This window comes from Mesoplodon bidens (assembly GCF_964165515.1).
Source record: "Mesoplodon bidens genome assembly, chromosome: 2".
Taxonomy (NCBI): Eukaryota; Metazoa; Chordata; class Mammalia; order Artiodactyla; family Ziphiidae; genus Mesoplodon; species Mesoplodon bidens.
This window is the reverse complement of record NC_138177.1, coordinates 57277382-57301108: the sequence shown is the minus strand read 5'-3', so window position 1 is coordinate 57301108 and position 23727 is coordinate 57277382. Positions and strand designations below refer to the sequence as shown.

General features: G+C 51.1%; 1 protein-coding gene and 1 long non-coding RNA gene across 2 annotated transcripts in view; both read right to left on the bottom strand.

The window, feature by feature from the left end:
- Positions 1–23727, bottom strand: part of LOC308612071 — a 440886-nt gene that overhangs the window by 394463 nt on the left and 22696 nt on the right. The gene's annotated exons all lie outside the window — the stretch shown is intronic.
- On the bottom strand, positions 8804–18019 carry LOC308612491 (uncharacterized protein; the record flags this gene model as incomplete). Its single annotated transcript, XM_081224973.1, has 4 exons — positions 17481–18019; positions 9978–10313; positions 9416–9918; positions 8804–8812 (listed from the first exon to the last, which is right to left on the bottom strand). The coding sequence occupies exons 1-4, from the start codon at positions 18007–18009 to the stop codon at positions 8804–8806; spliced, it is 1377 nt and encodes a 458-aa protein (XP_081081099.1). The 5' UTR covers positions 18010–18019.

The following is a 23727-nucleotide window of genomic DNA, read 5'->3' as shown; positions in this document are numbered from 1 at the left end:
CACCATGGGCAATATCACTGTGAACACTGTCACTGTGTTCTGTGTCACCATGCATACTATCACCGCAAGGACAATCACCTTAAGCAATGTCACCATGAGCAATGTCCCCTGGGCACTGTCACCATTTTGCACTACCACCATGTGCAGTGTCACCATGGGCACTTTAACCATGAGTACTGTTACTGTGGGTAATATCACCATGGGCACTGTCAGTGTGAGAACTGTCACCATGCGGAATGTCTCGATGGGCCCTGGCACCATGGGCATTGTCACTATGAGCACTATAACAATGGGCACTATCACATTGAGAATTCTCACCGTGCTACCCGCCCCCATGGGCACTGTCACCGTGAGAACTGTCACCATGGGCACTGTCACTGTCGGTACTGTCACCATGGGCACTGACATTGTGGGCACTGCCACCATGAGCACTATTACCATAAACACTGTTACCCTGAGCACTATGATCAAAAGCACTGTCACCATGGGCACTCTCACTATTGGCATGGCCAGCATGGGCAATATCATGGTGTGCACTGTCACCATCGCAACTGCCACCTTGGGCTCTGTCACCCTGAACAATGTAACAATGCTCATTATCACCGTGTGCACTGTCACCTTGGGCACTATCACCATGAGTCCTCTCAGCATGTGCACTGTCACTATTTTGCAGTCTTACCAGGTGCACTACCACCATGGGCACTGTCACTATGTGCACTATCACTGTGAGCACGTTTACACGGTGTCACAATGTGCAGTGTCACCTTCGGTACTGTCCCCATGGGAATTGCCCCCAAGGGCCCTGTCACTATTAGCACTCTCACCACGAGAACTGCTACCTTGGGCACTGCAGTTATGAGCACTGTCACCATGAGAAATGTCGCTATGAGAACTGCCACCATTTGTATCTTCACCATGTGTACTGTCACCATGGGTATAGTCACCATTTGCACTGTCACCATGAGCACTATTACCGTGAGCACTATCACCGTGAGCACTCTCACCGTGGTCACTGTCACCATGAGCAGTGTCACCATGGGCACTGTCATCATGGGCAGTGTCACCGTAGGCACGGTCACCATGTGCACTGCCACCATGGGACCTGTCACTGTGCACACTGTCACCATGGGACTGCAACCATGAGCACTTTCACTGTGAGCACTGTCAGCATGGGTTGTCACCCAGTGCACTCTCACCATGAGCACTGTCACCATGGGCACTGTCACCATTTTTCACTTCCACCATGTGCAATACCACCATGTGCACTCTCACCATGGGCAATATGACCATAAGCACTGTCACCATGGGTACTGCCATCCTGGGCACTGTCACCTAGGGCATGGACACCATCTGCACTGTTGCCACGGTCACTATCACCATGAGCACTCTCACCATGGGAACTACCAACATGGGAAGTGTCATCATGAGCACTTTCACCATGGCAACTGTCACCATGGGCACTTTCACCTTGGGCACTATCATGGTGAGAAATCTCACCATGGACAATATCACCATGAGCAGTATCACCATGGGCACTGTCACAATGGGCACTGTCACACTGGGCACTGTCACCATGAGAATTTTCACCATAGGCACTGTCATAGTGAGAAATATCACCATACGCACTGTCACCATGGGCACTATCACCGTTAGCACTATCACCATGTGTACTGTCACCATGGGCACTGGAACAATGGCACGGCCACCAAGTGTAGTATCAGCATGGGCACCATCACTGTGAGGACTGTCATCATGGGCACTATCACAATAAGCTGTATCACCATGGGCACTCTCACTGTGAGAACTGTCACCGTGGGCACTGTCACCATGGCACTATTGCCATGAGCAGTATTACCATGTGTATTGTCACCATTGGCACTGTCACCATGGGCATGGCCACCAAGTGCACTATTACTGTGAGCACTGTCACCATGGGCACATCCACAATGTGGACTGTCACCATGGGCACTATCACGGTGACAACAGTCACCATGGTCACTGTTACCATGGGCACTGTCAACATGAGCACTGTCACTATGATAATTATCACCATAGGCATTGTCACCGTGAGAACTGTCACCATGGGCACTGTCAACATGGAGACTATCACCTTGAGCACTATCACCATGAGCACTGTCACAATGAGCAATGTCACCAAGGTCACTTTCACCCTGAGATCTGTCACCATGAGGACTATCACAATTGGCACTGTCAACGTGGGACTGTCACCATGAGCACTATCACAATGGGCAATGTCTCCATGGGCAGTTTCACCTTGAGCATGTTCTCTAGTGGCACTATCACCATAGGCACTGTCACCATGGGCACGGTCACTATGAGCACTGTCACCATGGGCCTTTTCACACTGGGCACTGTCACCATCAGCACAGTCATCATTAGCACTGTCACCATGGACACGGTCACCATGGGCACTGTCACCATGGACACTGTCACAATGGGAAGTATCACTATGGGCTTTGTTAGTGTGGGCACTGTCACAGTGGGCACTGCCACCGTGACGTCTATCACCATGAGCACTCTCACCACAGGCACTGCCACCTAGCACACTGCCACCATGAGAAATGTCACTATGAGAATTGTCACCATGGGCACTTTCACCATAAGTACTGTCACCATGGGTATTGTCACTATGGGGACTCTCACCGTGAGCACTGTCATCTTGGGCCCTGGCACAATGCAGACTGTCACCATGAGCACTGTCTCTATGGGCACTATCACCATTAGAGCTGTCACCGTGGTCACTCTCAGCATGGGCACTGTCACTGTGAGCACTGTCACGATAGGCAATGTCACGTTTGCAGTGTCACCATAGGCACTGTCACCTTGAGCAATATCACCGTGAGGGTTGTGACCATGGGCACTGTCACCATGGGCAGTGACCCCTTGGATAATTTCACTGTGAGTACTGTCACTCTGGGTATAGTCACCATGGGCACTATCACCGTGAACACTTCACCGTGAGAATTTGACTATGGGCGCTGTCAACAGGGGCACTTTCACAATGGGCACTATCACCGTGAGCACTGTCACCATGAGCACTGTCGCTGTGTGCAATGTCATCATGCGCAATATCACCATAAGAACTATCACTCTAAGCAATGTCACCATGAGCAAAGTCACCATGGGCACTGTCACCATTTTGCACTGCCACCATGTGCCATGTCAGAATGGGGATTTTAACCATGAGTACTGTCACCATGGGTAATATCACCATGGGCACTGTCACCATGAGAACTGTCACTGTGCAGCATGTCTCGATGGGCTCTGGCACCATGGGCATTGTCACTACGAGCACTGTCACAATAGGCACTATCATGAGAAATCTCACCCTGCTAACTGTTCCCATGGGCACTGTCACCGTGAGAACTGTCACCATGGGCACTACCACTGTTAGATCTGTCCTCATGGTCACTGTCACCATGGGCACTCTCACTGTGAGCCCTGTCACTGTAGGCAATGTCACCATTTGCACTGTCACCATGGGCACTGTCACTGTGAGCACTATCATCGTGAGGGTTGTGACCATGGGCACTGCCACTATGGGCAGTGTCCCCATGGACAGTTTCACTGGGAGTACTGTCACCATGGACACTATCACTATGGGCACTGTCACCATGAGAACTGTCACCATGCATACTGTCAACAAGGGCACTATCACCTTGAGCAGTATCACCATGTGTACTGTCACCATGGGCACTGTCACCATGGGCACAGTCAACAAGTACAGTATCACTATGCTCACTATTACTGTGAGCACTGTCATGATGGGCACCTTAGCCATGGGCACTAACACCGTGAGCACTATCAGCATCGGAACTACCACCGTGATAACTGTCTCCATGGGTCATCTCACCCTGAGCATAGTTATCATGGGCACTGTCACCATGTGCACTGTCCCATTGGTACTCTCACCATGGGAACTGCCACCATGAGCACTGTCACCACGAGCACTGCCACCTAGGGCACTGCCACCATGAGCACTGTCACCCTGAGAAATGTCACTATGAGAATTTCCACAAAGGGCACTTTATCGATGAGTACTGTCACCATGGGTATTTTCACCTTGGGCACTGTCACCATGAGCAGTATTATCATGAGCACTTTCACTGTGAGCACTGTCACCATGGGCACTGGCACAATGCGGACTCTCACCATGAGCTCGGTCACCATGGGCAATGTCACCGTGAGAAGTGTCTCCATAGGCAATGTCACCGTGGGCACAGTCACCATGGGCACAGGCACCATGGGCACTGTCATTTTGATCACTTTCACCATGGGTAGTGCAACCATGAGCACTGTCACCATGAGCAGTGTCACCATTGGCAGTATTACCATGTGCACTGTCACCATGGGCATTATCACCATGAGACTGTCAGCATGGGCCCTGTGGGAACTGTGGGAACTGGGAGCGTGGGCACTTCCACCATGGACACTATCACTGTGAGCACTGTCAACATGAGCACATCACCATGGGCACTGTCAATATGGGTACTCTCTCCAAGGGAAATGTCACCGTGATCATTGTCACAATGGGCAATTTCAAAATGAGCAGTGTCATCAAAGGCACAATCACCATGAGCAATGTCACCGTGGGCACTGTCACCAGGGGCACTATCACCTTGGGTAATGTTATCATTGGAACTTTCCCCGTGAGCACTGTCACCATGGGCACTGTCATCATGGGCACGGTCACCCGGGGCACTGTCACCGTGAGCACTGTCACCATGGCCATTCTCTCCATGGGCACTGTCACCATTGTCACTGTCACCGTGAGCTCTCTCACCATTGCAATGTGATCGTGGGCACTGTCACCACGGGTCTATCACCGTGGGTATTGCCAGCATGAGCAGTGTCACTATGGGCACTGCCACCATGAGCACTATCACCATGAGCACAGACACTGTGAACACTATCACCATAAGCACTGTCATCATTGGCACTGTCACCATGAGCACTGCCATAATGAGCGGGGTCTCCATGGGCAGTTTCACAATGGGCACTCTCACTGTGTGCAGTATCACCGAGAGCAAGGTTACCATTGGCACTGTCACAATGTGCAGTGTCACCATTGGTACTGTTCCCATGGGAACTGCCACCAAGAGCACTGTCACCATGAGCACTCTCACCACGAGCACTGCCACCTTGGGCACTGCTCTATGAGTACTGTCACCATGAGAACTGTTGCTATGAGAACTGCCACCATGGGTATTTTCACCAAGAGTACTGTCATCATGGGTATTGTCACCATTTGCACTGTCACCATGCACACTATTACCGTGAGCACTATCACCCTGAGAACTGTCACAATGGGCACTGGGACAACAGGGACTGTCACCATGATCGCTGTCACCATGGGCACTATCACCATGAGGACTCTCACTGTGGACACTCTCACCATGGCCACTGTCACCATGAGCACTGTCAACATAGGTAATGTCACTGTGGGCACTGTCACCATGGGCACTCTCATCATGGGCAGTGTCATTGTGAGTACTGTCACCAGGGTCATTGCCACCATGGGAAGTGTCACTGTGAGCACTGTCACCATGGGTACTGCAACCATGAGAAGTGTCACCATGAGTACTGTCAGCATAGGTTCTAATCATGTACACTGTCACCATTAGCACTGTCACCATGTGAACTGTCACCATTTTTCACTGCCACCATGTGCACTCTCACCATGGACACTATCACCGTGAGCACTGTCAACATGAGTATTGTCATCATGAGCAGTGTCACCAAGGGCACGGCCACCATGTGAACTTTTACCATGGTCAGTAGCACCGTGAGCACTGTCACCATTTGGACTACCAACATGGGCACTGTCATCATGAGCACTTTCAGAATGGGAAGTGTCACCATGGGCCCTATCAGTGTGATGACTCTCACCATGGGCACTATCGCCAGGGGCACTATCAACTTGAGCATTATCATCATGAGTACTGTCACCATGGATATTGTCACTATGGGCACTATCAGCATTAGAAATGTCACCGTGGTCACTGTCACCATGGGCACTCTCACTGTGAGCACTGTCACAATAGGCAATGTCACCGTTTGCACGGTCACCATGGGCCCTGTCACCGTGAGCAGTATCACTGTTAGGGTGTTAACCATGGACACTGTCACCATGGGCAGATTCCATGGAAAATTTCACTGTGAGTGCTGTCACCATGGACACTATCACTATGGACACTGTCTCCGGGGCCTCTGTCACCATGGGCACCTTCACCATGGGCTCTTACACCATGGGCCCTATCACCATGAGCACTGTCACCAAGAGCACTGTCATGGTGGGCAGTGTCACCATGCGCACTATCACCACAAAGGCTATCACCTTGAGCAATGTCACCATGGGCACTGTCACCATGAGCCTTTATCATTGAGTAATGTCACGATAGGTAATATCACCATGGGCACTGTCACTGTGAGAACTATCGTCATGAGCAATATCATGATGGGCACTGGCGCCATGGGCATTGTCACTATGAGCAATGTCACAATGGGCACTATCACCATGAGCAATCTCACCATGGTAACTTTCACCATGGGCACTGTCACCGTGAGAAATATCACCATGGGCACTGTCACTGTTGGCACTGTCCATGGGCTCTGTCACCGTAGGCACAGAGACCGTGAGCATTATTTCCATGAACACTGCCACCGTAAGAATTATCATCATAAGTACTCTCACCATGGGCACTGTCACCATTGGCATGGCCACTATGGTCACTCTTGTGGTGTGCACTGTTACCAGGGACACTGCCACCATGAGCACTGTCAACATGAGCACTGTAACCATGGGCACTGTCACCATGGGCACTATCACCATGAACAATGTCACCATGAGAACTGTCACCTGGGGCACTTCCACTATTTTCCACTGCCACCAGGAGCACAACCACCATGGGCACTCTCACCATGGGCACCATCACCATGAGCAACGTTACCATGAGCACTGTCAGCATGTGAAGTGTCACCATCGGTACTCTCACCATGTGCACTGCCACCATAAGCACTGTTACCAAGAGCATTGCTACCTTTGGCACTGCCACTATGAGCACTGTAAATATGAGAACTGTTACTATGAGAACAGCCACCATGGACATTTTCACCATGATTACTGTCACCGTGGGTAGTGTCACCTTGGGCAATGTCACCCTGAGCACTATCTCCGTGAGCAATATCACCCTGAGCACTGTCACCATGGGCACAGAAACAATGAGGACTGTCACCAGGAGCACTCTCACCATGGGCACTATCACCGTGAGCACTCTCACTGTGGTCAATATCTCCATGGTCACTGTAACCATGAGCACTGTCACCATAGGCAATGTCACCATGGGCACTGCCACCATGGGCACTGCCACCATGGTCTCTGTCACTGTGAGCACTGTCACCACAGGTACTGCAACCATGATCACTGTCACCATGAGCACTGTCACCATGAGTACTGTCATCATGGGCACTGACACCAGGGCATGGCTACCATGTACACTGTTACCATGGTCACTATCACCGTGTGCACTGTCACAATGTGAGCTACAAACCTGGGCACTGTCATCATGAGCCCTTTCACAATGGGAACTGTCACCATGTGCACTATCAACGTGAGGACTCTCAACATGACCACTATCACCATGGGCATTGTCAACATGGAGACTATCACCTTGAGCACTGTCACCATGAGCAATGTCACCATGGTCACTTTCATGCTGAGAACTGTCACAACGGGGACTATCACCTTTGGCACTGTCACTGTGGTGTTGTCACCATGAGCACTTTCACCATGGGCAATGTCTCCAAGGCCAGTTTCACCATGAGCACTGTCACTATTGGCACTATCACCATCGGCACTGTCACCATCGGCACAGTCACTGTGAGCAGTGTCAACATGGGCGCTGCCAAAATGACCACTGTCACTTATGGCACTGCCAACATGAGCAGTGTCAGCACTGTCACCATGTGCATGACACCCTCTGTATTGTCACCATGGGCACTGTCACCATGAGCACTCTCAGCATGGGCATTTCACCCTAGGTACTGTCACCATGGGCACTTTTACCGTGAGCACTGTTACCATGAGCTCTGTCACCCTGGGTATTGTCACCATGGGCACTATCACCGTGAGAATTATGATCATGGGCACTATCACCATGGACACTATCACCATGAGCACTGTCATCATGAGTACTGTCACCCTGGGTATTGTCACCATGGGCACTGTCACTGTGAGCCGTACACTGTGAGAATTGTGACTATGGACACTATCACCAGGTACAATACCACCATGGGCACTGTTGCCATGTGCCCTATCACCGTGAGCAAGTTGACCATGGGCACTGTCACAATGTAGGGAGTCACCTTCGGTACTGTCCCCATTGGAACTGCCACCACGAGCCCTGTCACCATTAACAATGTCAACACAAGCACTTCCACCTTGGGCACTGTTGCTATGAGCACTGTCACCATGAGAACTGTCGCTATGAAAACTGTCACCATGTGTATTTTCACCATGAGTACTCTCACTATAGGCATTGTCACCATTTGCACTGTCAGCATCAGCAATATTACGGTGAGCACTATCACCTTTAGCACTTTCATCATGGGCAGTGGCAAAATTCGGACTGTCACCATAAGCTTGTCACCAGAGGCACTATCACCATAAGCACTGTCACCATAGGCATTGGCACCATGGGCACTGTCACCGTGGGAACTGTCATCATGGGCAGTGTCACCGTAGGAACTGTTAACATGGGCACTGCCACAATGGGCACTTTCACTATGAGCACTGTCAACAAGAGAAATGTCATGGTGGGAAATGTCACCATGCGCTCTATCACCGCAAGTACTATCACCTTAAGCAATGTCACCATGGGCACTGTCACCATGGGCAGTGTCACCGTGGGCACTATCAACATGGGTACTGCAACCTTGAGCACTGTCACTGTGAGGAATGTCAGCGTGGGTTGTCACCATGTGCACTGTAACCATGAGCACTGTCACCGTGGGCACTGTCACCATGGGCATTATCACCGGGAGCACTGTCACCATCGGTACTGTCATCATGGGCACAGCCACCATATGCACTCTTTCCATGGTCAGTTTCACTGTGGGCACTGTCATCATGAGCACTTTCACTTGGGAACTCTCACCATGGGCACTTTCACCACGGGAACTATCAACGTGAGGAATGTAACCATGGGGACTATCACCTTGTGCAGTATCACCATGGTCACTGTCACCATTGGCATGGTCACCATGGGCACTGTCACGATTATCATTGTCATCATAGGCACCAGTCCCGTGAGAAGAGTCAACATGAGCACCGTCACCATGGGCACTGTCACCATGGCAGGGTCACCATGGGCACTGTCAGGATGAGCATTGTCACCATAGGCACTGTCACCATGCACACTGTCAACATGGGCACTATCACCTTGAGCAGTATCACCATGTGTAATGTCACCATGGGCACGGTCACCAAGTGCACTATGACTATGCTCACTATTACCGTGAGCACTGTCACCATGGGCACCTTAACCATGGGCACTATCATCGTGAGCACTATCACCATCGGCACTATCACCATGAGCACTGTCACCATGGGCACTATCACCGTGATCATGGTTACCATGGGGACTGTCACCATGTGCACAGCTACCATTGGTACTCTCACCATGGGAACTGCCACCATGAGCACTGTCACCACGAGCACTACCACATAGGGCATGGCCACCATGAGCACTGTCACCATGGGAAATCCGAACATGGGCACTGTCATCATGAGCGCTTTCTCCATGAGAACTGTCACCATGGACACTTTCACCATGGGCATTATCAACGTTAGGACAGCCACCATGGGCAATATCACCTTGAGCAGTATCACCATGGTCACTGTCACCATGAGCACTTACACTATCGCAGTCTCACCGTGGCAGTCTCACCATGGGCACTGTCATGATGAGCATTGTCTCCATAGGCAGTGTCACCGTGAGAACCATCAACATGCACAATGTCACCATGGACACTATCACCATGAGCATGGATACCATGGGCGCTGTCACCATGTGCACTGCCACCATCGGTTACCTCACCATGGGAACTGCCTTCATGAGCACTGTCACCATGAGATCTGTCACCATGAGCACTGCCACCTAGGGCACTACCACCATGAACATTGTCACCATGAGAACTGTCACTATGAGAATTGCCACCATGGGCACTTTCACCATGAGTACTGTCTCCATGGGTATTTTCACTATGGGCACTGTCACCATGAGTATAGTCACCTTGGGCACTGGCACAAGGCGGACTGTCACCATGAGCACTGCCAGCGTTAGAACAGTCACCACGGTCACAGTCATCATGGGCACTGTCACTGTGAGCACTGTCATGATAGGTAATGTCACCATTTGCACTGTCACCATGGGCACTCTCACCGTGACCTCTATCACCGTGAGGGTGGTGATCATGGGCACAGTCACCATGGGCAGTGTCCCCATGGAATATTTCACTGTGAGTACTGTCACCATGGACACTATCACTATGGGCAATGTCACCATGGGCACTGTCACCAGGGGCACTATCACTGTGGTTAATGTTATCATGGGCACTTTCCCCATGAGCACTGTCACCATGGGCAGTGTCATTCTTGGCACTGTCACAATGGGCACTGTCACCATGAGCACTGTCACCATGGCCATTGCCTCCGTGGGCACTATAACCATTGTCACTGTCACCGTGAGCTCTCTCACCATTGCATTGTGATCATGGGCACTGTCACCATGGGTCTCTCACCGTGGGTATTGCCAACATGAGCAGTGTCACTATGGGCACTGCCACTGTGAGCACTATCACCATGAGCAGAGACACTGTGAACACTATCACCATAAGCACTGTCATCATTGGCACTGTCACCATGAGCACTGCCACATTGAACATTGTCACCATAGGCACTTCCACTATGAGCACTGTTACCATGAGCACTGTCACAATAAGGAGGGTCTCCTTTGGCAGTGTCACAATGGGCACTCTCACCGTGTGCACTATCACCGAGAGCAAGGTTACCATTGGCACTTTCACAATGTGCAGTGTCACCATCGGCATTGTTCTCATGGGAACTGCCACCAAGAGCACTGTCACCATGAGCACTGTCACCACGAGCACTGCGACCTTGGGCACTGTTACTATGAGTACTGTCACCATGAGAATGGTCGCTGTGAGAAGTGCCACCATGTGTATTTTCACCATTCGAACTGTCACCATGCACAATATCACTGCAAGGAGTATCACCTTAAGCAATGTCACCATGAGCAATGTCACCATGGGCACTGTCACCAATTTGCACCATCACCATGTGCACTATCACCATGGGCACTGTCACCATGGGCACTTTATCATTAAGTACTCTCTCCATGGGTAATATAACCATGGGCACTCTCACCATGAGAAGTATCACCGTGAGCAATGTCACCAAGAGCACTGTCACCACGAGCACTGCCACCTTGGGCACCACTATTATGAGCACTGTCACGATGAGGACCCTCGCTATGAGAACTGCCACTATGTGTATTTTCACCATGAGTACTGTCACCATGGGTATTGTCACCATTTACACTGTCACCATGTGCACTGTCACCATGAGTACTGTCACTATGAGAATTGCCACCATGGGCACTTTGACGATGAATACTGTCACCATGGATATTTTCACCATGGGCATTGTCACCGTGAGCAGTATTACCGTGAGCTCTTTCACTGTGAGCACTGTCACCATGGGCACTGGCACAATGCGGACTGTCACCATGAGCCCTGTCACCATGGGCACTATCACCGTGAAAAATATCACCATGGTCACTGTCACCATGGACAATGTCATCGTGAGCAGAGTCACCATAGGCAATGTCACCATGGATGTGACCACTGTCACCATGGGTACTGCAAACATGAGCACTGTCCACATGAGTACTGTCACCATTGGCAGTATCACCATGTGCACTGTCACCATGGGCTCTATCACCATGAGAACTGTCAGCATGGGCACCAAATTGTGTGCACTGGCACCGTGGGCACTGCCACCATGGGCAATGTCACCATGGGCACTATCAATGTGAGCACTGTCAACATGAACACATCACCATGGGCACTGTCAACATGGGTGATCTCTCCAAGGGCAATGTCATCATGAGAATTGTCACCATGGGCAATTTCACCATGAGCAATGTGAACATGGGCACTGTCATCATGGGCACTGTCACTGTGAGCACTATCACCATAGGAAATGTCACTGTGTGAACTGTCACCATGGGCACTGTCATCATGGGCAGTGTCACCATGAGCACTGTCACCATGGGCAGTGACACCATGTGCACTGTCACTGTGATCACTGTCACCATGGGTACTGCAACCATGAGCATTGTCACCATGAGTACTCTCAGCATGTGTTGTCACCATGTGCACTCTCACCATGGGCACAATCACCGTGAGCACGTTCACCATGAGTACTGTCATCATGGGCAATGTCACCAAGGGCACGGCCACCATCTGCAATCTTACCATGGTCACTATCACTGTGAGCACTGTCACCATGGGAGCTACAAACATGGGCACTGTCATCATGAGCAATTTCACCATGTGAACTGTCACCATGGGCATTTTCACCATGCGCACTATCAACGTGAGAACTGTCACCATGGACACTGTCACCATGAGCATTGACATCATAGGCACTGTCACTGTGAGAACTGTCACCATGCGCACTGTCAACAAGGTCACTATCACATTGAGCAGTATCACCATGTGTACTGTCACCATGGGCACTGTCACCATGGGCATGGTCACCAAATACACTATCACTATGCTCACTATCACTGTGAGAACTGTCACCATTGGCACCTTAACCATGGGCACTATGACCGGAAGCATTTCCAGCATCAGCACAACAGGCGTGATAACTGTCACCATGGGACATATCACTGTGAGCACGGTTACCATGGGCACTGTCACCATGTGCCCTGCCCCATCGGTACTCTCACCATGGTAAATGCCACCATGAGCACTGTCAGCATTAGAACAGTCACTATGAGAATTACCACCATGGGCACTTTCACTGTGAGCACTGTCACCATGGGCACTAGCACAATGTGGATTGTCACCATGAGCCCTGTCACCATGGGCAATGTCACCGTGAGAAGTGTCACCATAGGCAATGTCACTGTGGGCACTGTCACCATAGGCATTTCCACCAGGGCCACTGTCATTTTGAGCACTGTCACCAGGGGTACTGCAACCATGAGCACTGTCACCATTGGCAGTATCAACATGTGAAATGTCACCATGGGCACTATCACCATGAGAACTCTCAGAGTGGGCACTGTAACTGTGGGCACTGGCACCGTGGGCACTTCCACCATGGGCAATGTCTCCATGGGCACTATCACAGTGAGCACTGTCAACATGAGCACATCACCATGGGCACTGTCAACATGGGCACTCTCTCCAATGGAAATGTCACCATGAGCATTGTCAGCATGGGCAATTTCACCATGAGTATTGTCACCAAAGGCACTATCACCAAGAGCAATGACATTGGGGGCACTGTCACCAGGGGCACTATCACCATGGTTAATGTTATCATGGGCACTTTCCCCATGAGCACTGTCACCATGGGCAGTGTCATCATTGGAACTGTCACCATGGGCACTGTCACCATGGCCATTGTCTCCGTGGTCACTGTCACCATTGTCACTGTCACCATGAGCTCTCTCACAATTGCACTGTGATCTTGGGCAGTGTCACCATGGGTCTATCACCATGGGTATAGCCAGCATGAGCAGTGTCACTATGGCCACTGCCACCGTGAGCACTATCACCTTGAGCACAGACACTGTGAACACTATTACCATAAGCACTGTCATCATCGGCACTGTCACCATGAGCATTGCCACAGTGAGCACTGTCACCATGGGCACTTCCACCATGAGCACTGTAACCATGAGCACTGTCACAATGAGGAGGGTCTCCATGGGCAATGTCACAGTGGGCAGTCTCACCGTGTGCACTACCAAAGTGAACACGGTTACCATAGGCACTGTCACCATGTGCACTGCCCCATCGGTACTCTTACCATGGAAACTGCCACCATGATCACTGTCACCATGAGCACTGTCACCACGAGCACTGCCACACAGGGCACTGTCACCATGAGAACTGTCACTATGAGAATTGCCACTATGGGCACTTTCTCGATGACTACTGTCACCATGGGTAATTTCACCTTGGGCACTGTCAGCGTGAGCAGTATTACCATCAGCACTTTCACTGTGAGCACTGTCACCATGGGCACTGGCACAATGTGGACTGTCACCATGAGCCCTGTCACCATGGGCAATGTCACCGTGAGAAGTGTCACCATAGTCAATGTCACAGTGGGCACTGTCATCATGGTAACTGCCAGCATTGGCACTGTCATTTTGAGCACTCTCACCATGGGTACTGCAACCATGAGCACTGTCACCATGAGCACTGTCACCATTGGCAGTATCACCATGTTCACTGTCACCATGGGCACTATCACCATGAGAACTCTCAGCGTTGGGGCTGTCACTGTGGGCAATGGCACCATGGGCACTTCCTCCATGGGCAATGTCACCATGGGCACTATCACTGTGAGCACTGTCAACATGAGCATGTCACCATGGGCACTGTCAACATGGGCACTCTCTCCAAGGGCAATGTCACCATAAGCATTGTCAGCATGGGTAATTTCACCATGAGCACTGTCACAAAAGTCACTATCACCGTGAGCAATGTCACCATGGGCACTGTCACCAGGGGCACTATCACCTTGGGTAATGTTATTATTGTCACTTTCCCCATGAACACTGTCACCATGGGCACTGTCATCGTGGGCACTGTCACCATGGGCACTGTCACCATGGCCATTGCCTCCATGGGGACTGTCACCATTGTCACTGTCACCGTGAGCTCTCTCACCATTGCAATGTGATCATGGGCACTGTCAGAATCGGTCTATCACCGTGGGTATTGCCATCATGAGCAGTGTCACTATGGGCACTGCCATCATGAGCACTATCACCATGAGCACAGACACTGTGAACACTATCACCATAAGCACTGTCATCTTCGGCACTGTCACCATGAGCACTGCCACAAGGAGCACTGTCACCACGGGCACTTCCACCATGAGCACCGTTACCATGAGCACTGTCACAATGAGGAGGGTCTCCATGGGCAATGTCACAATGGGCACTCTCACCGTGTGCACTATCACCGAGAGGAAGTTTACCATTGGCACTTTCACAATGTGCTGTGTCACCATCGGCATTGTTCCCATGGGAACTGCCACCAAGAGCACTGTCACCATGAGCACTCTCACCACGAACACTGCCACCTTGGGCACTGCTATTATGAGTAGTCACCATGAGAACAGTCGCTATGAGAACTGCCACCATGGGTATTTTCACCATGAGTAGTGTCACCATGGGTATTGTCACCATTTGAACTGTCACCATGCGCAGTATCACCGCAAGGAGTATCACCTTAAGCAATGTCACCATGAGCAATGTCACCATGGGCACTGTCACCATTTTGCACTGCCACCATGTGCACTATCACCATGCGCACTGTCACCACAGGCACTTTATCACCGAGTACTCTCACCATGGGTAATATCACCATGGGCACTGTCACCATGAGAGGATCACCGTGAGCAATGTCACCAAGAGCACTGACCCCACGAGAACTGCCACCTTGGGCACTATTTTGAGCACTGTCACGATGAGAACCCTCGCTATGAGAACTGCCACTGTGTGCGTTTTCACCATGAGCACTGTCAACATGAGAACAGTCACTATGAGAATTGCCACCATGGGCACTTTGATGATGAATACTGTCACCAAGGTAATTTTCACCATGGGCATTGTCACCATGAGCAGTATTACCGTGAGCACTTTTACTGTGAGCATTGTCACCATGGGTACTGGCACCATGTGAACTCTCACCATGAGCCATGTCACCATGGGCACTATCACTGTTAGAAAATTCACCGTTTTCACTGTCACCATGGGCAATGTCACCATGAGCAGAGTCACCATGGGCAATGTCACCATGAGTATTGTCACCATAGGCAATGTCACCATGGATGCTGTCACCTTTGGAACTGTCATCATGGGCACTGTACCCGTGAACACTGTCACCATGGGCACTGACACCTTTGGAACTGTCATCATGGGCACGGTACCCGTGAGTACTGTCACCATGGGTACTGCAACCATGAGCACTGTCATCATGAGTATTCTCACCATTGGCTGTATCACCATGTGCACTGTCACCATGGGCTCTATCACGATGACAACTGTCAGCATGGGCACTGTCACTGTGTGCAATGGCACCATGGGCACTGCCACCATGGGCAATGTCACCGTGGGCACTGTCACCATGGGCACTGTCATCATGGGCAGTGTCACCATGAGCACTGTCAACATGGGTACTGCAACCATGAGCAGTGTCATCGTGAGTACTGTCAGCATGGGTTTTCACCGTGTGCAGTGTCACCATGAGCACTGTCACCATGTGCATTGTCACCATTTTTCACTGCCACCATGTGCACTACCACCATGTGCACTCTCACCATGGGCACTATCACTGTGAGCACTTTCACCATGAGTACTGTCATCATGGGCACTGTCATCATGAGCACTTTCAGAATGCGAACTGTCACCATGGCACTATGAGCATGAGGACTCTCACCATCTGCACTATCACCACGGGCACAATCATCTTGAGCATTATCACCATGAGTACTGTCACCATGGGTATTGTCACTATGTGCACTATCAGCATTAGAACTGTCACCGTGGTCACTGTCACCATGGGCTTTGTCACTGAGCACAGTCACGATAGGCAAAGTCGGGGTTCGCACTGTCCCCATGGGCCCTGTCACCGTGAGCACTATCACCTTGAGGGTGGTGTCCATGGGCACTACCAACTTGAGAATTATCACCATGTGTACTGTCAGCATGGGCACGGTCAACAAGTGCACTATCACTCTGCTCACTATTACTGTGAGTACTGTCACCATGGGCACCTTAACCATGGGCACTATCACCGTGAGCACTATCACTGTGATCACTGTCACCATGGACACTATCATGGTGAGCACGATTACCATGGGCACTCTAATTGTGAGCACTGTCACCATGGGTAATGCAACCATGAGCATAGTCACCGTGAGCACTGTCAGCATGGGTTGTCATCGTGTGCACTGTCACCATGGGCACTGGCACAATGGGGACTGTCACCATGAGTGCTGTCACCATGGGCACTATCACCGTGAGCACTCTCACTGTGGTCGCTGTCACCATGGGCACTGTCACCATGAGCACTGTCATCATAGGCAATGTCACCGTGGGCACTGTCACTATAAGCAATATCACCATGGGATCTGTCATCACTTTTCACTACCACCATGTGCACTACAACCATGTGCACTGTCACCATGGACACTATCACCGTGAGTGCTGTCACCATGAGTACTGTCATCATGGGCAATGTCACCAATGGCACAGCCACCATCTGCAATCTTAACATGGTCACTATCACTGTGAGCACTGTCACCATGGGAACTACCAACATGGTCACTGTCATCATGAGCACTTTCACCATGTGAACTCTCACAATGGGCATTTTCACCATGGGCACTCTCAACGTGAGGACTCTCACCATGGGCACTGTCACCATGAGCATTGTCACCATAGGCACTGTCACCATGAGAACTGTCACCATGTGCATTGTCAACAAGGGCAGTATCACATTGAACAGTATCACCATGTGTACTTTCACCATGGGCACTGTCACCATGGGCACGGTAACCAAGTACACTGTCACTGTGCTCACTATTACTGTGAGGACTGTCACCATGGGCACCTTAACCATGGGCACTATCACTGGGAGCATTATTAGCATTGGCACAACAGTCGTGATAACTGTCACCATGAGTCATATCACTGTGAGCACGTTTACCATGGGCTTTGTCAACATGTGCACTGCCCCATCGGTACTCTCACCATGGGAACTGCCACCATGAGCACTGTCACCATGAGCACTGTTACCATGCGCACTGCCACCCAGGGCACTGCCAGAGTGATCACTGTCACCATGAGAACTGTCACTCTGAGAATTGCCACCATGGGCACTTTTTCGATGAGTACTGTCAGCATGGGTATTTTCAACTTAGGCACTGTCAGTGTAAGCAGTATTACCATGTGCACTTTCACTGTGAGCACTGTCACCATGGGCACTGGCACAATGCGGACTGTCACCATGAGCCCTGTCACCATTAGAAGTGTCACCATAGGCAATGTCACCGTGGGCACTGTCACTATGGGCACTGCAACCATGGGCACTGTCATTTTGAGCTCTGTCACCATGGGTACTGCAACCATGAGAATTGTCAGTGTGGGCACTGTGACTGTGGGCACTGGCACCGTGGGCACTTCTACTATGGGCAATGTCACCATGAGCACTATCACTGTGAGCACTGTCAACATGAGCACGTCACCATGGGCACTGTCAACATGGGAACTCTCTCCAAGGCAATGTCACCATGAGCATTGTCAGCCTGGGCAATTTCACCATGAGCACTGTCACCAAAGGCACTATCACCATGAGCAATGTCACCGTGGGCACTGTCACCAGGGGCACTATCACCATGGTTATTGTTATCATGGGCACTTCCCCGTGAGCACTGTCACCATGGGCACTGTCATCATGGGCACTGTCACCGTGGGCACTGTCACCATGAGCAATGTCACCATGGCCATTGCCTCCGTGGGCACTGTCACCATTGTCACTGTCACCGTGAGCTCTCTCACCATTGCACTGTGATTGTGGGCACTGTCACTCTGTGTCTATCACCGTGTGCATTGCCAGCATGAGCAGTGTCACTATGGGCACTGCCACCATGAGCACTATCACCATGAACACAGACACTGTGAACACTATCACCATAAGCACTGTCATCATCGGCATTGTCCCCATGAGCACTGCCACAATGAGCACTGTCACTATGAGGACTGCCACCCTGGGTATTTTCACCATGAATACTGTCACCATTTGCACTGTCACCATGAGCACTATTACCATGAGCACTATCACCGTGAGAACTCTCACCATGGTCACTGTCAACATAGGCACTGTCACCATGGGCACTATCACCGTGAGCACTCTCACTGTGGTCAGTGTCCCCATGGGCACTGTCACCATAGGCAATGTCACTGTGGGCACTGTCATCATTGGCAGTGTCACCGTGAGCACTGTCACCATGGGCAGTGTCACCATGGGCCCTGTCTCTATGAGCACTGTCACCATGGGTACTGCAACCATGAGCATTGTCACCATAAGTACTCTCAGCATGGGTTATCATCGTGTACACTGTCACCATGAGCACTTTCACCATGTGAACTGTCACCATTTTTCACTGCCACCATGTGCACTGTCACCATGGGCACTATCACCATGAGTACTCTCACTGTGGTCAGTGTCACCATGGGCACTGTCACTGTGAGCACTGTCACCATAGGCAATGTCACCGTGAGCACTGTCACCATGGGCACTGTCATGGGCAGTGTCACTATGAGCACTGTCACCATGGGCACACATACCATGGTCACTGTCACCATAGGCAATGTCACCATGGGTGCTGTAACCATTGGAACTGTCATGGGCACTGTACCCGTGAGCACTGTCACCATGGGTATTGCAACCATGAGCACTGTCACCGTGAGCACTGTCAGCATGGGGTGTTACTGTGTGCACTGTCACCAAGAGCACTGTCATGGTGGGCAGTGTCACCATGCACTCTATCACTGCAAGTACTATCACGTTAAGCAATGTCACCATGAGCAAAGTCACCATTGGTACTGTCACCATTTTGCCCTGCCATCATGTGCACTATCACCATAGGCACTGTCACCATGGGCACTTTATCATTGAGTACTCTCACCATGGGTAATATCACCATGGGCACTGTCACCGTGACAACTATCACCGTGAGCAATATCATGATTGGCCCTGGCGCCATGGATCTTGTCACTATGAGCACTGTCACAATGGGCACTATCACCGTGAGCAGTCTCACTGTGGTATCTGTCACCATGGGCACTTTCACCATGAGAACTGTCACCATAGGCACTGTCACTTTTGGCACTGTCCATGGGCACTGTCACTGTGGGCACTGCCACCGTGAGCATTATTACGATGAACACTGCTACCGTGAGCAGTATCATCATAAATACTGTCACCATGGGCACTGTCACAATTGGCATGGCCACCATGGGCATACTCATGGTGTGCACTGTCAACAGGGGCACTGCCACCATCGGCACTGTCACCATGGGCACTATCACCATGGGCACTGACAGCATGGGCAGTGTCACCGTGGGCACTGTCACCATGGGCCTTGTCACATGGGCGCTGTCACCATGGGCATTCTCACCATTAGCACTGTCACTATGGGCACTGTCCCCAGGGGCACTACCACCGTGGTTAATGTTATCATTGGCGCTTTCCAGGTGAGCACCTTCACCATGGGCACTGTCATCATGGGCACTGTCACCATGGACACTGTCACCATGAGCACTGTCACCATGGCCATTGTCTTTGTGGGCAATGTCACCATTTTCACTGTCACCGTGAGCTCTCTCACCTTTGCACTGTGATCGTGGGCACTGTCACCATTCGTCTATTACCATGGCCATTGTCAGCATGAGCAGTGTCTCTAAGGGCACTGCCTCCGTGAGCACTATCACCATGAGCACAGCCACTGTGAACTCTATCACCATAAGAACTGTCATCATCGGCATTGTCACCATGAGCACCGCCACAATGAGCAGTGTCACCATGGGCACTTCCACCATGAGCACTGTCACCATGAGCACTGTCACAGTGAGCCGTGTCTCCACGGGTAATATCACCATGGGCACTCTCACCATGTGCACTATCACCAAGAGCAAGGTTACCATTGGCTCTGTCACAAAGTGCAGTGTCACCATCAGTACCCTTCCCATGGGAACTGTCACCAAGTGCACTGTCACCATGAGCACTGTCACCACGAGCACTGCCACCTTGGCCCTGCTGTTATGAGCACTGTCACCTTGAGAACTGTCGCTATGAAAACTGCCACCATGGGTATTTTCACCATGAGTACTGTCACCATGGGTATTGTCAGCATGTGCACTGTCACCATGTGCACAATCGCCGCAAGGACTATCACCTTAAGCAATGTCACCATGCGCAATATCAACATGGACACTCTCACCATTTTGCAATACCACCATGTGCACTATCACCATAGGCACTGTCACCATGTTCACTTTATTATTGAGTACTCTCACCATGGGTAATATCACCATGATCACTGTCACCATGACAACTATCACCGTGAGCAATATCATGATTGGTCCTGGCGCCATGGGCCTTGTCACTATGAGCACTGTCACAATGGGCACTATCACCGTGAGCAGTCTCACTGTGGTATCTGTCACCATGGGCACTGTCACTGTGAGAACTCTCACCATGGGCACTGTCACTTTTGGCACTGTCCATGGGCACTGTCACTGTGGGCAATGCCACCGCGAGCATTATTATGATGAACACTGCTACCGTGAGCAGTATCATCATAAATACTGTCACCATGGGCACTGTCACAATTGGCACGGCCACCATGTGCATACTCATGGTGTACACTGTCACCAGGGACACTGCCACCATGGGCAGTGTCACTATGAGCACTGTAACCATGGGCACTATCACCATGGGCACTGCCAGCATGGGCAGTGTCACCGTGGGCACTATCACCATGGGCCTTGTCAAATGGGTGCTGTCACCATGGGCATTCTCACCATTAGCACTGTCACTATGGGCACTGTCCCCAGGGGCACTACCACCATGGGTAATGTTATCATGGGCACTTTCCAGATGAGCACTTTCACCATGGACACTGTCACCATGAGCACTGTCACCACGGCCATTGTCTTCGTGGGCACTGTCACCATTTTCATTGTCACCATGAGCTCTCTCACCATTGCACTGTGATGGTGGGCACTGTCACCATGCATCTATCACCGTGGGCATTGCCAGCATGAGCAGTGTCACTAAAGGCACTGCCTCCATGAGCACTATCACCATGAGCACAGCCACCGTGAACTCTATCACCATAAGAACTGTCATCATCGGCACTGTCACCATGAACACTGCCACAGTGAGCAGTGTCACCATGGGCACTTCCACCATGAGCACTGTCACAGTGAGCTGTGTCTCCATGGGCAATGTCACCATGGGCACTCTCACCATGTGCACTATCACCGAGAGCAAGGTTACCATTGAATCTCTCACAAAGTGCAGTGTCACCATCAGAAATGTTCCCATGGGAACTGTCACCAAGTGCACTGTCACCATGAGCATTGTCACCACGAGCACTGCCACCTTGGGCCCTGCTATTATCAGCACTGTCACCCTGACAAATGTCGCTATGAGAACTGCCACCGTGGGTATTTTCACCATGAGTACTGTCACCATGGGTATTGTCACCATTTGCACTGTCACCATGAGCACTATTGCTGTGAGCACTATCACCATGAGCTCTGTCACCATGGGCACTGGTACAATGTGGACTTTCACCATGAGCCCTGTCACCATGGGCAATGTCACCGTGAGCACTTTCACCATGATCACTGTCACCATGGCCACTGTCACCATGAGCACTGTCACCACAGGGAATATCACCGTGGGCATTGTCACCATGGGCCCTGTCATCATTTGCACTGCTACCATTGGCACTGTCACCGTGAGCACTGTCACCATGAGCACTGTCACTGTGTCCGGTGTCCCCATGTGTACTATCACCATAAGGACAATCACCGTAAGCAATGTCACCATGAGCAATGTCACCATGGGCACTGTCACCATTTGGCACTGTCACCATGTGCACTATCACCATGGGCAGTGCCACCATTGGCCCTTTATCATTGAGTACTGTCACCATGGGTAATATCACCATGGGAACTGTCACCATGAGAACTATCACCGTGAGCAATGTCATAATGGGCCCTGTCGCCATGGGCTTTGTCACTATGAGCACTGTCAGAACTGGTATTATCACAGTGAGCAGTCTCACCATGCTAACTGTCACCATGGGCACTGTCACCATGATAACTGTCACCATGGGCACTGTCACTGTCGGCATTGTCCATGGGCACTGTCACTGTGGGCACTGCCACCGTGAGCATTATTACCATGAACACAGCAACTGTTAGAACTGTCATCAGAAGGACTGTCACCATGGGCACTGTTACGATTGGCATGGCCACCATGGGCACTCTCAAGGTGTGCACTGTTACCAGGGGCACTGCCACCATGGGCACTGTCACCATGAGCACTGTAACCATGGGCACTGTCACCATGGGCACTATCACCATGAGCAATGTCACCATGAGAACTCTCACCTTGGGCACTGTCACTATTTTCCACTGCCACCAGGTGCACTACCACCATGGCACTGTCACCATGGGCACTATCACCATGAGCATCATTACCATGGGCACTGTCACCATGTGCAGTGTCACCATCAGTACTCTCACCATGGGCACTGCTACAATGAGTACTGTCACCAAGAGCACTGCCACC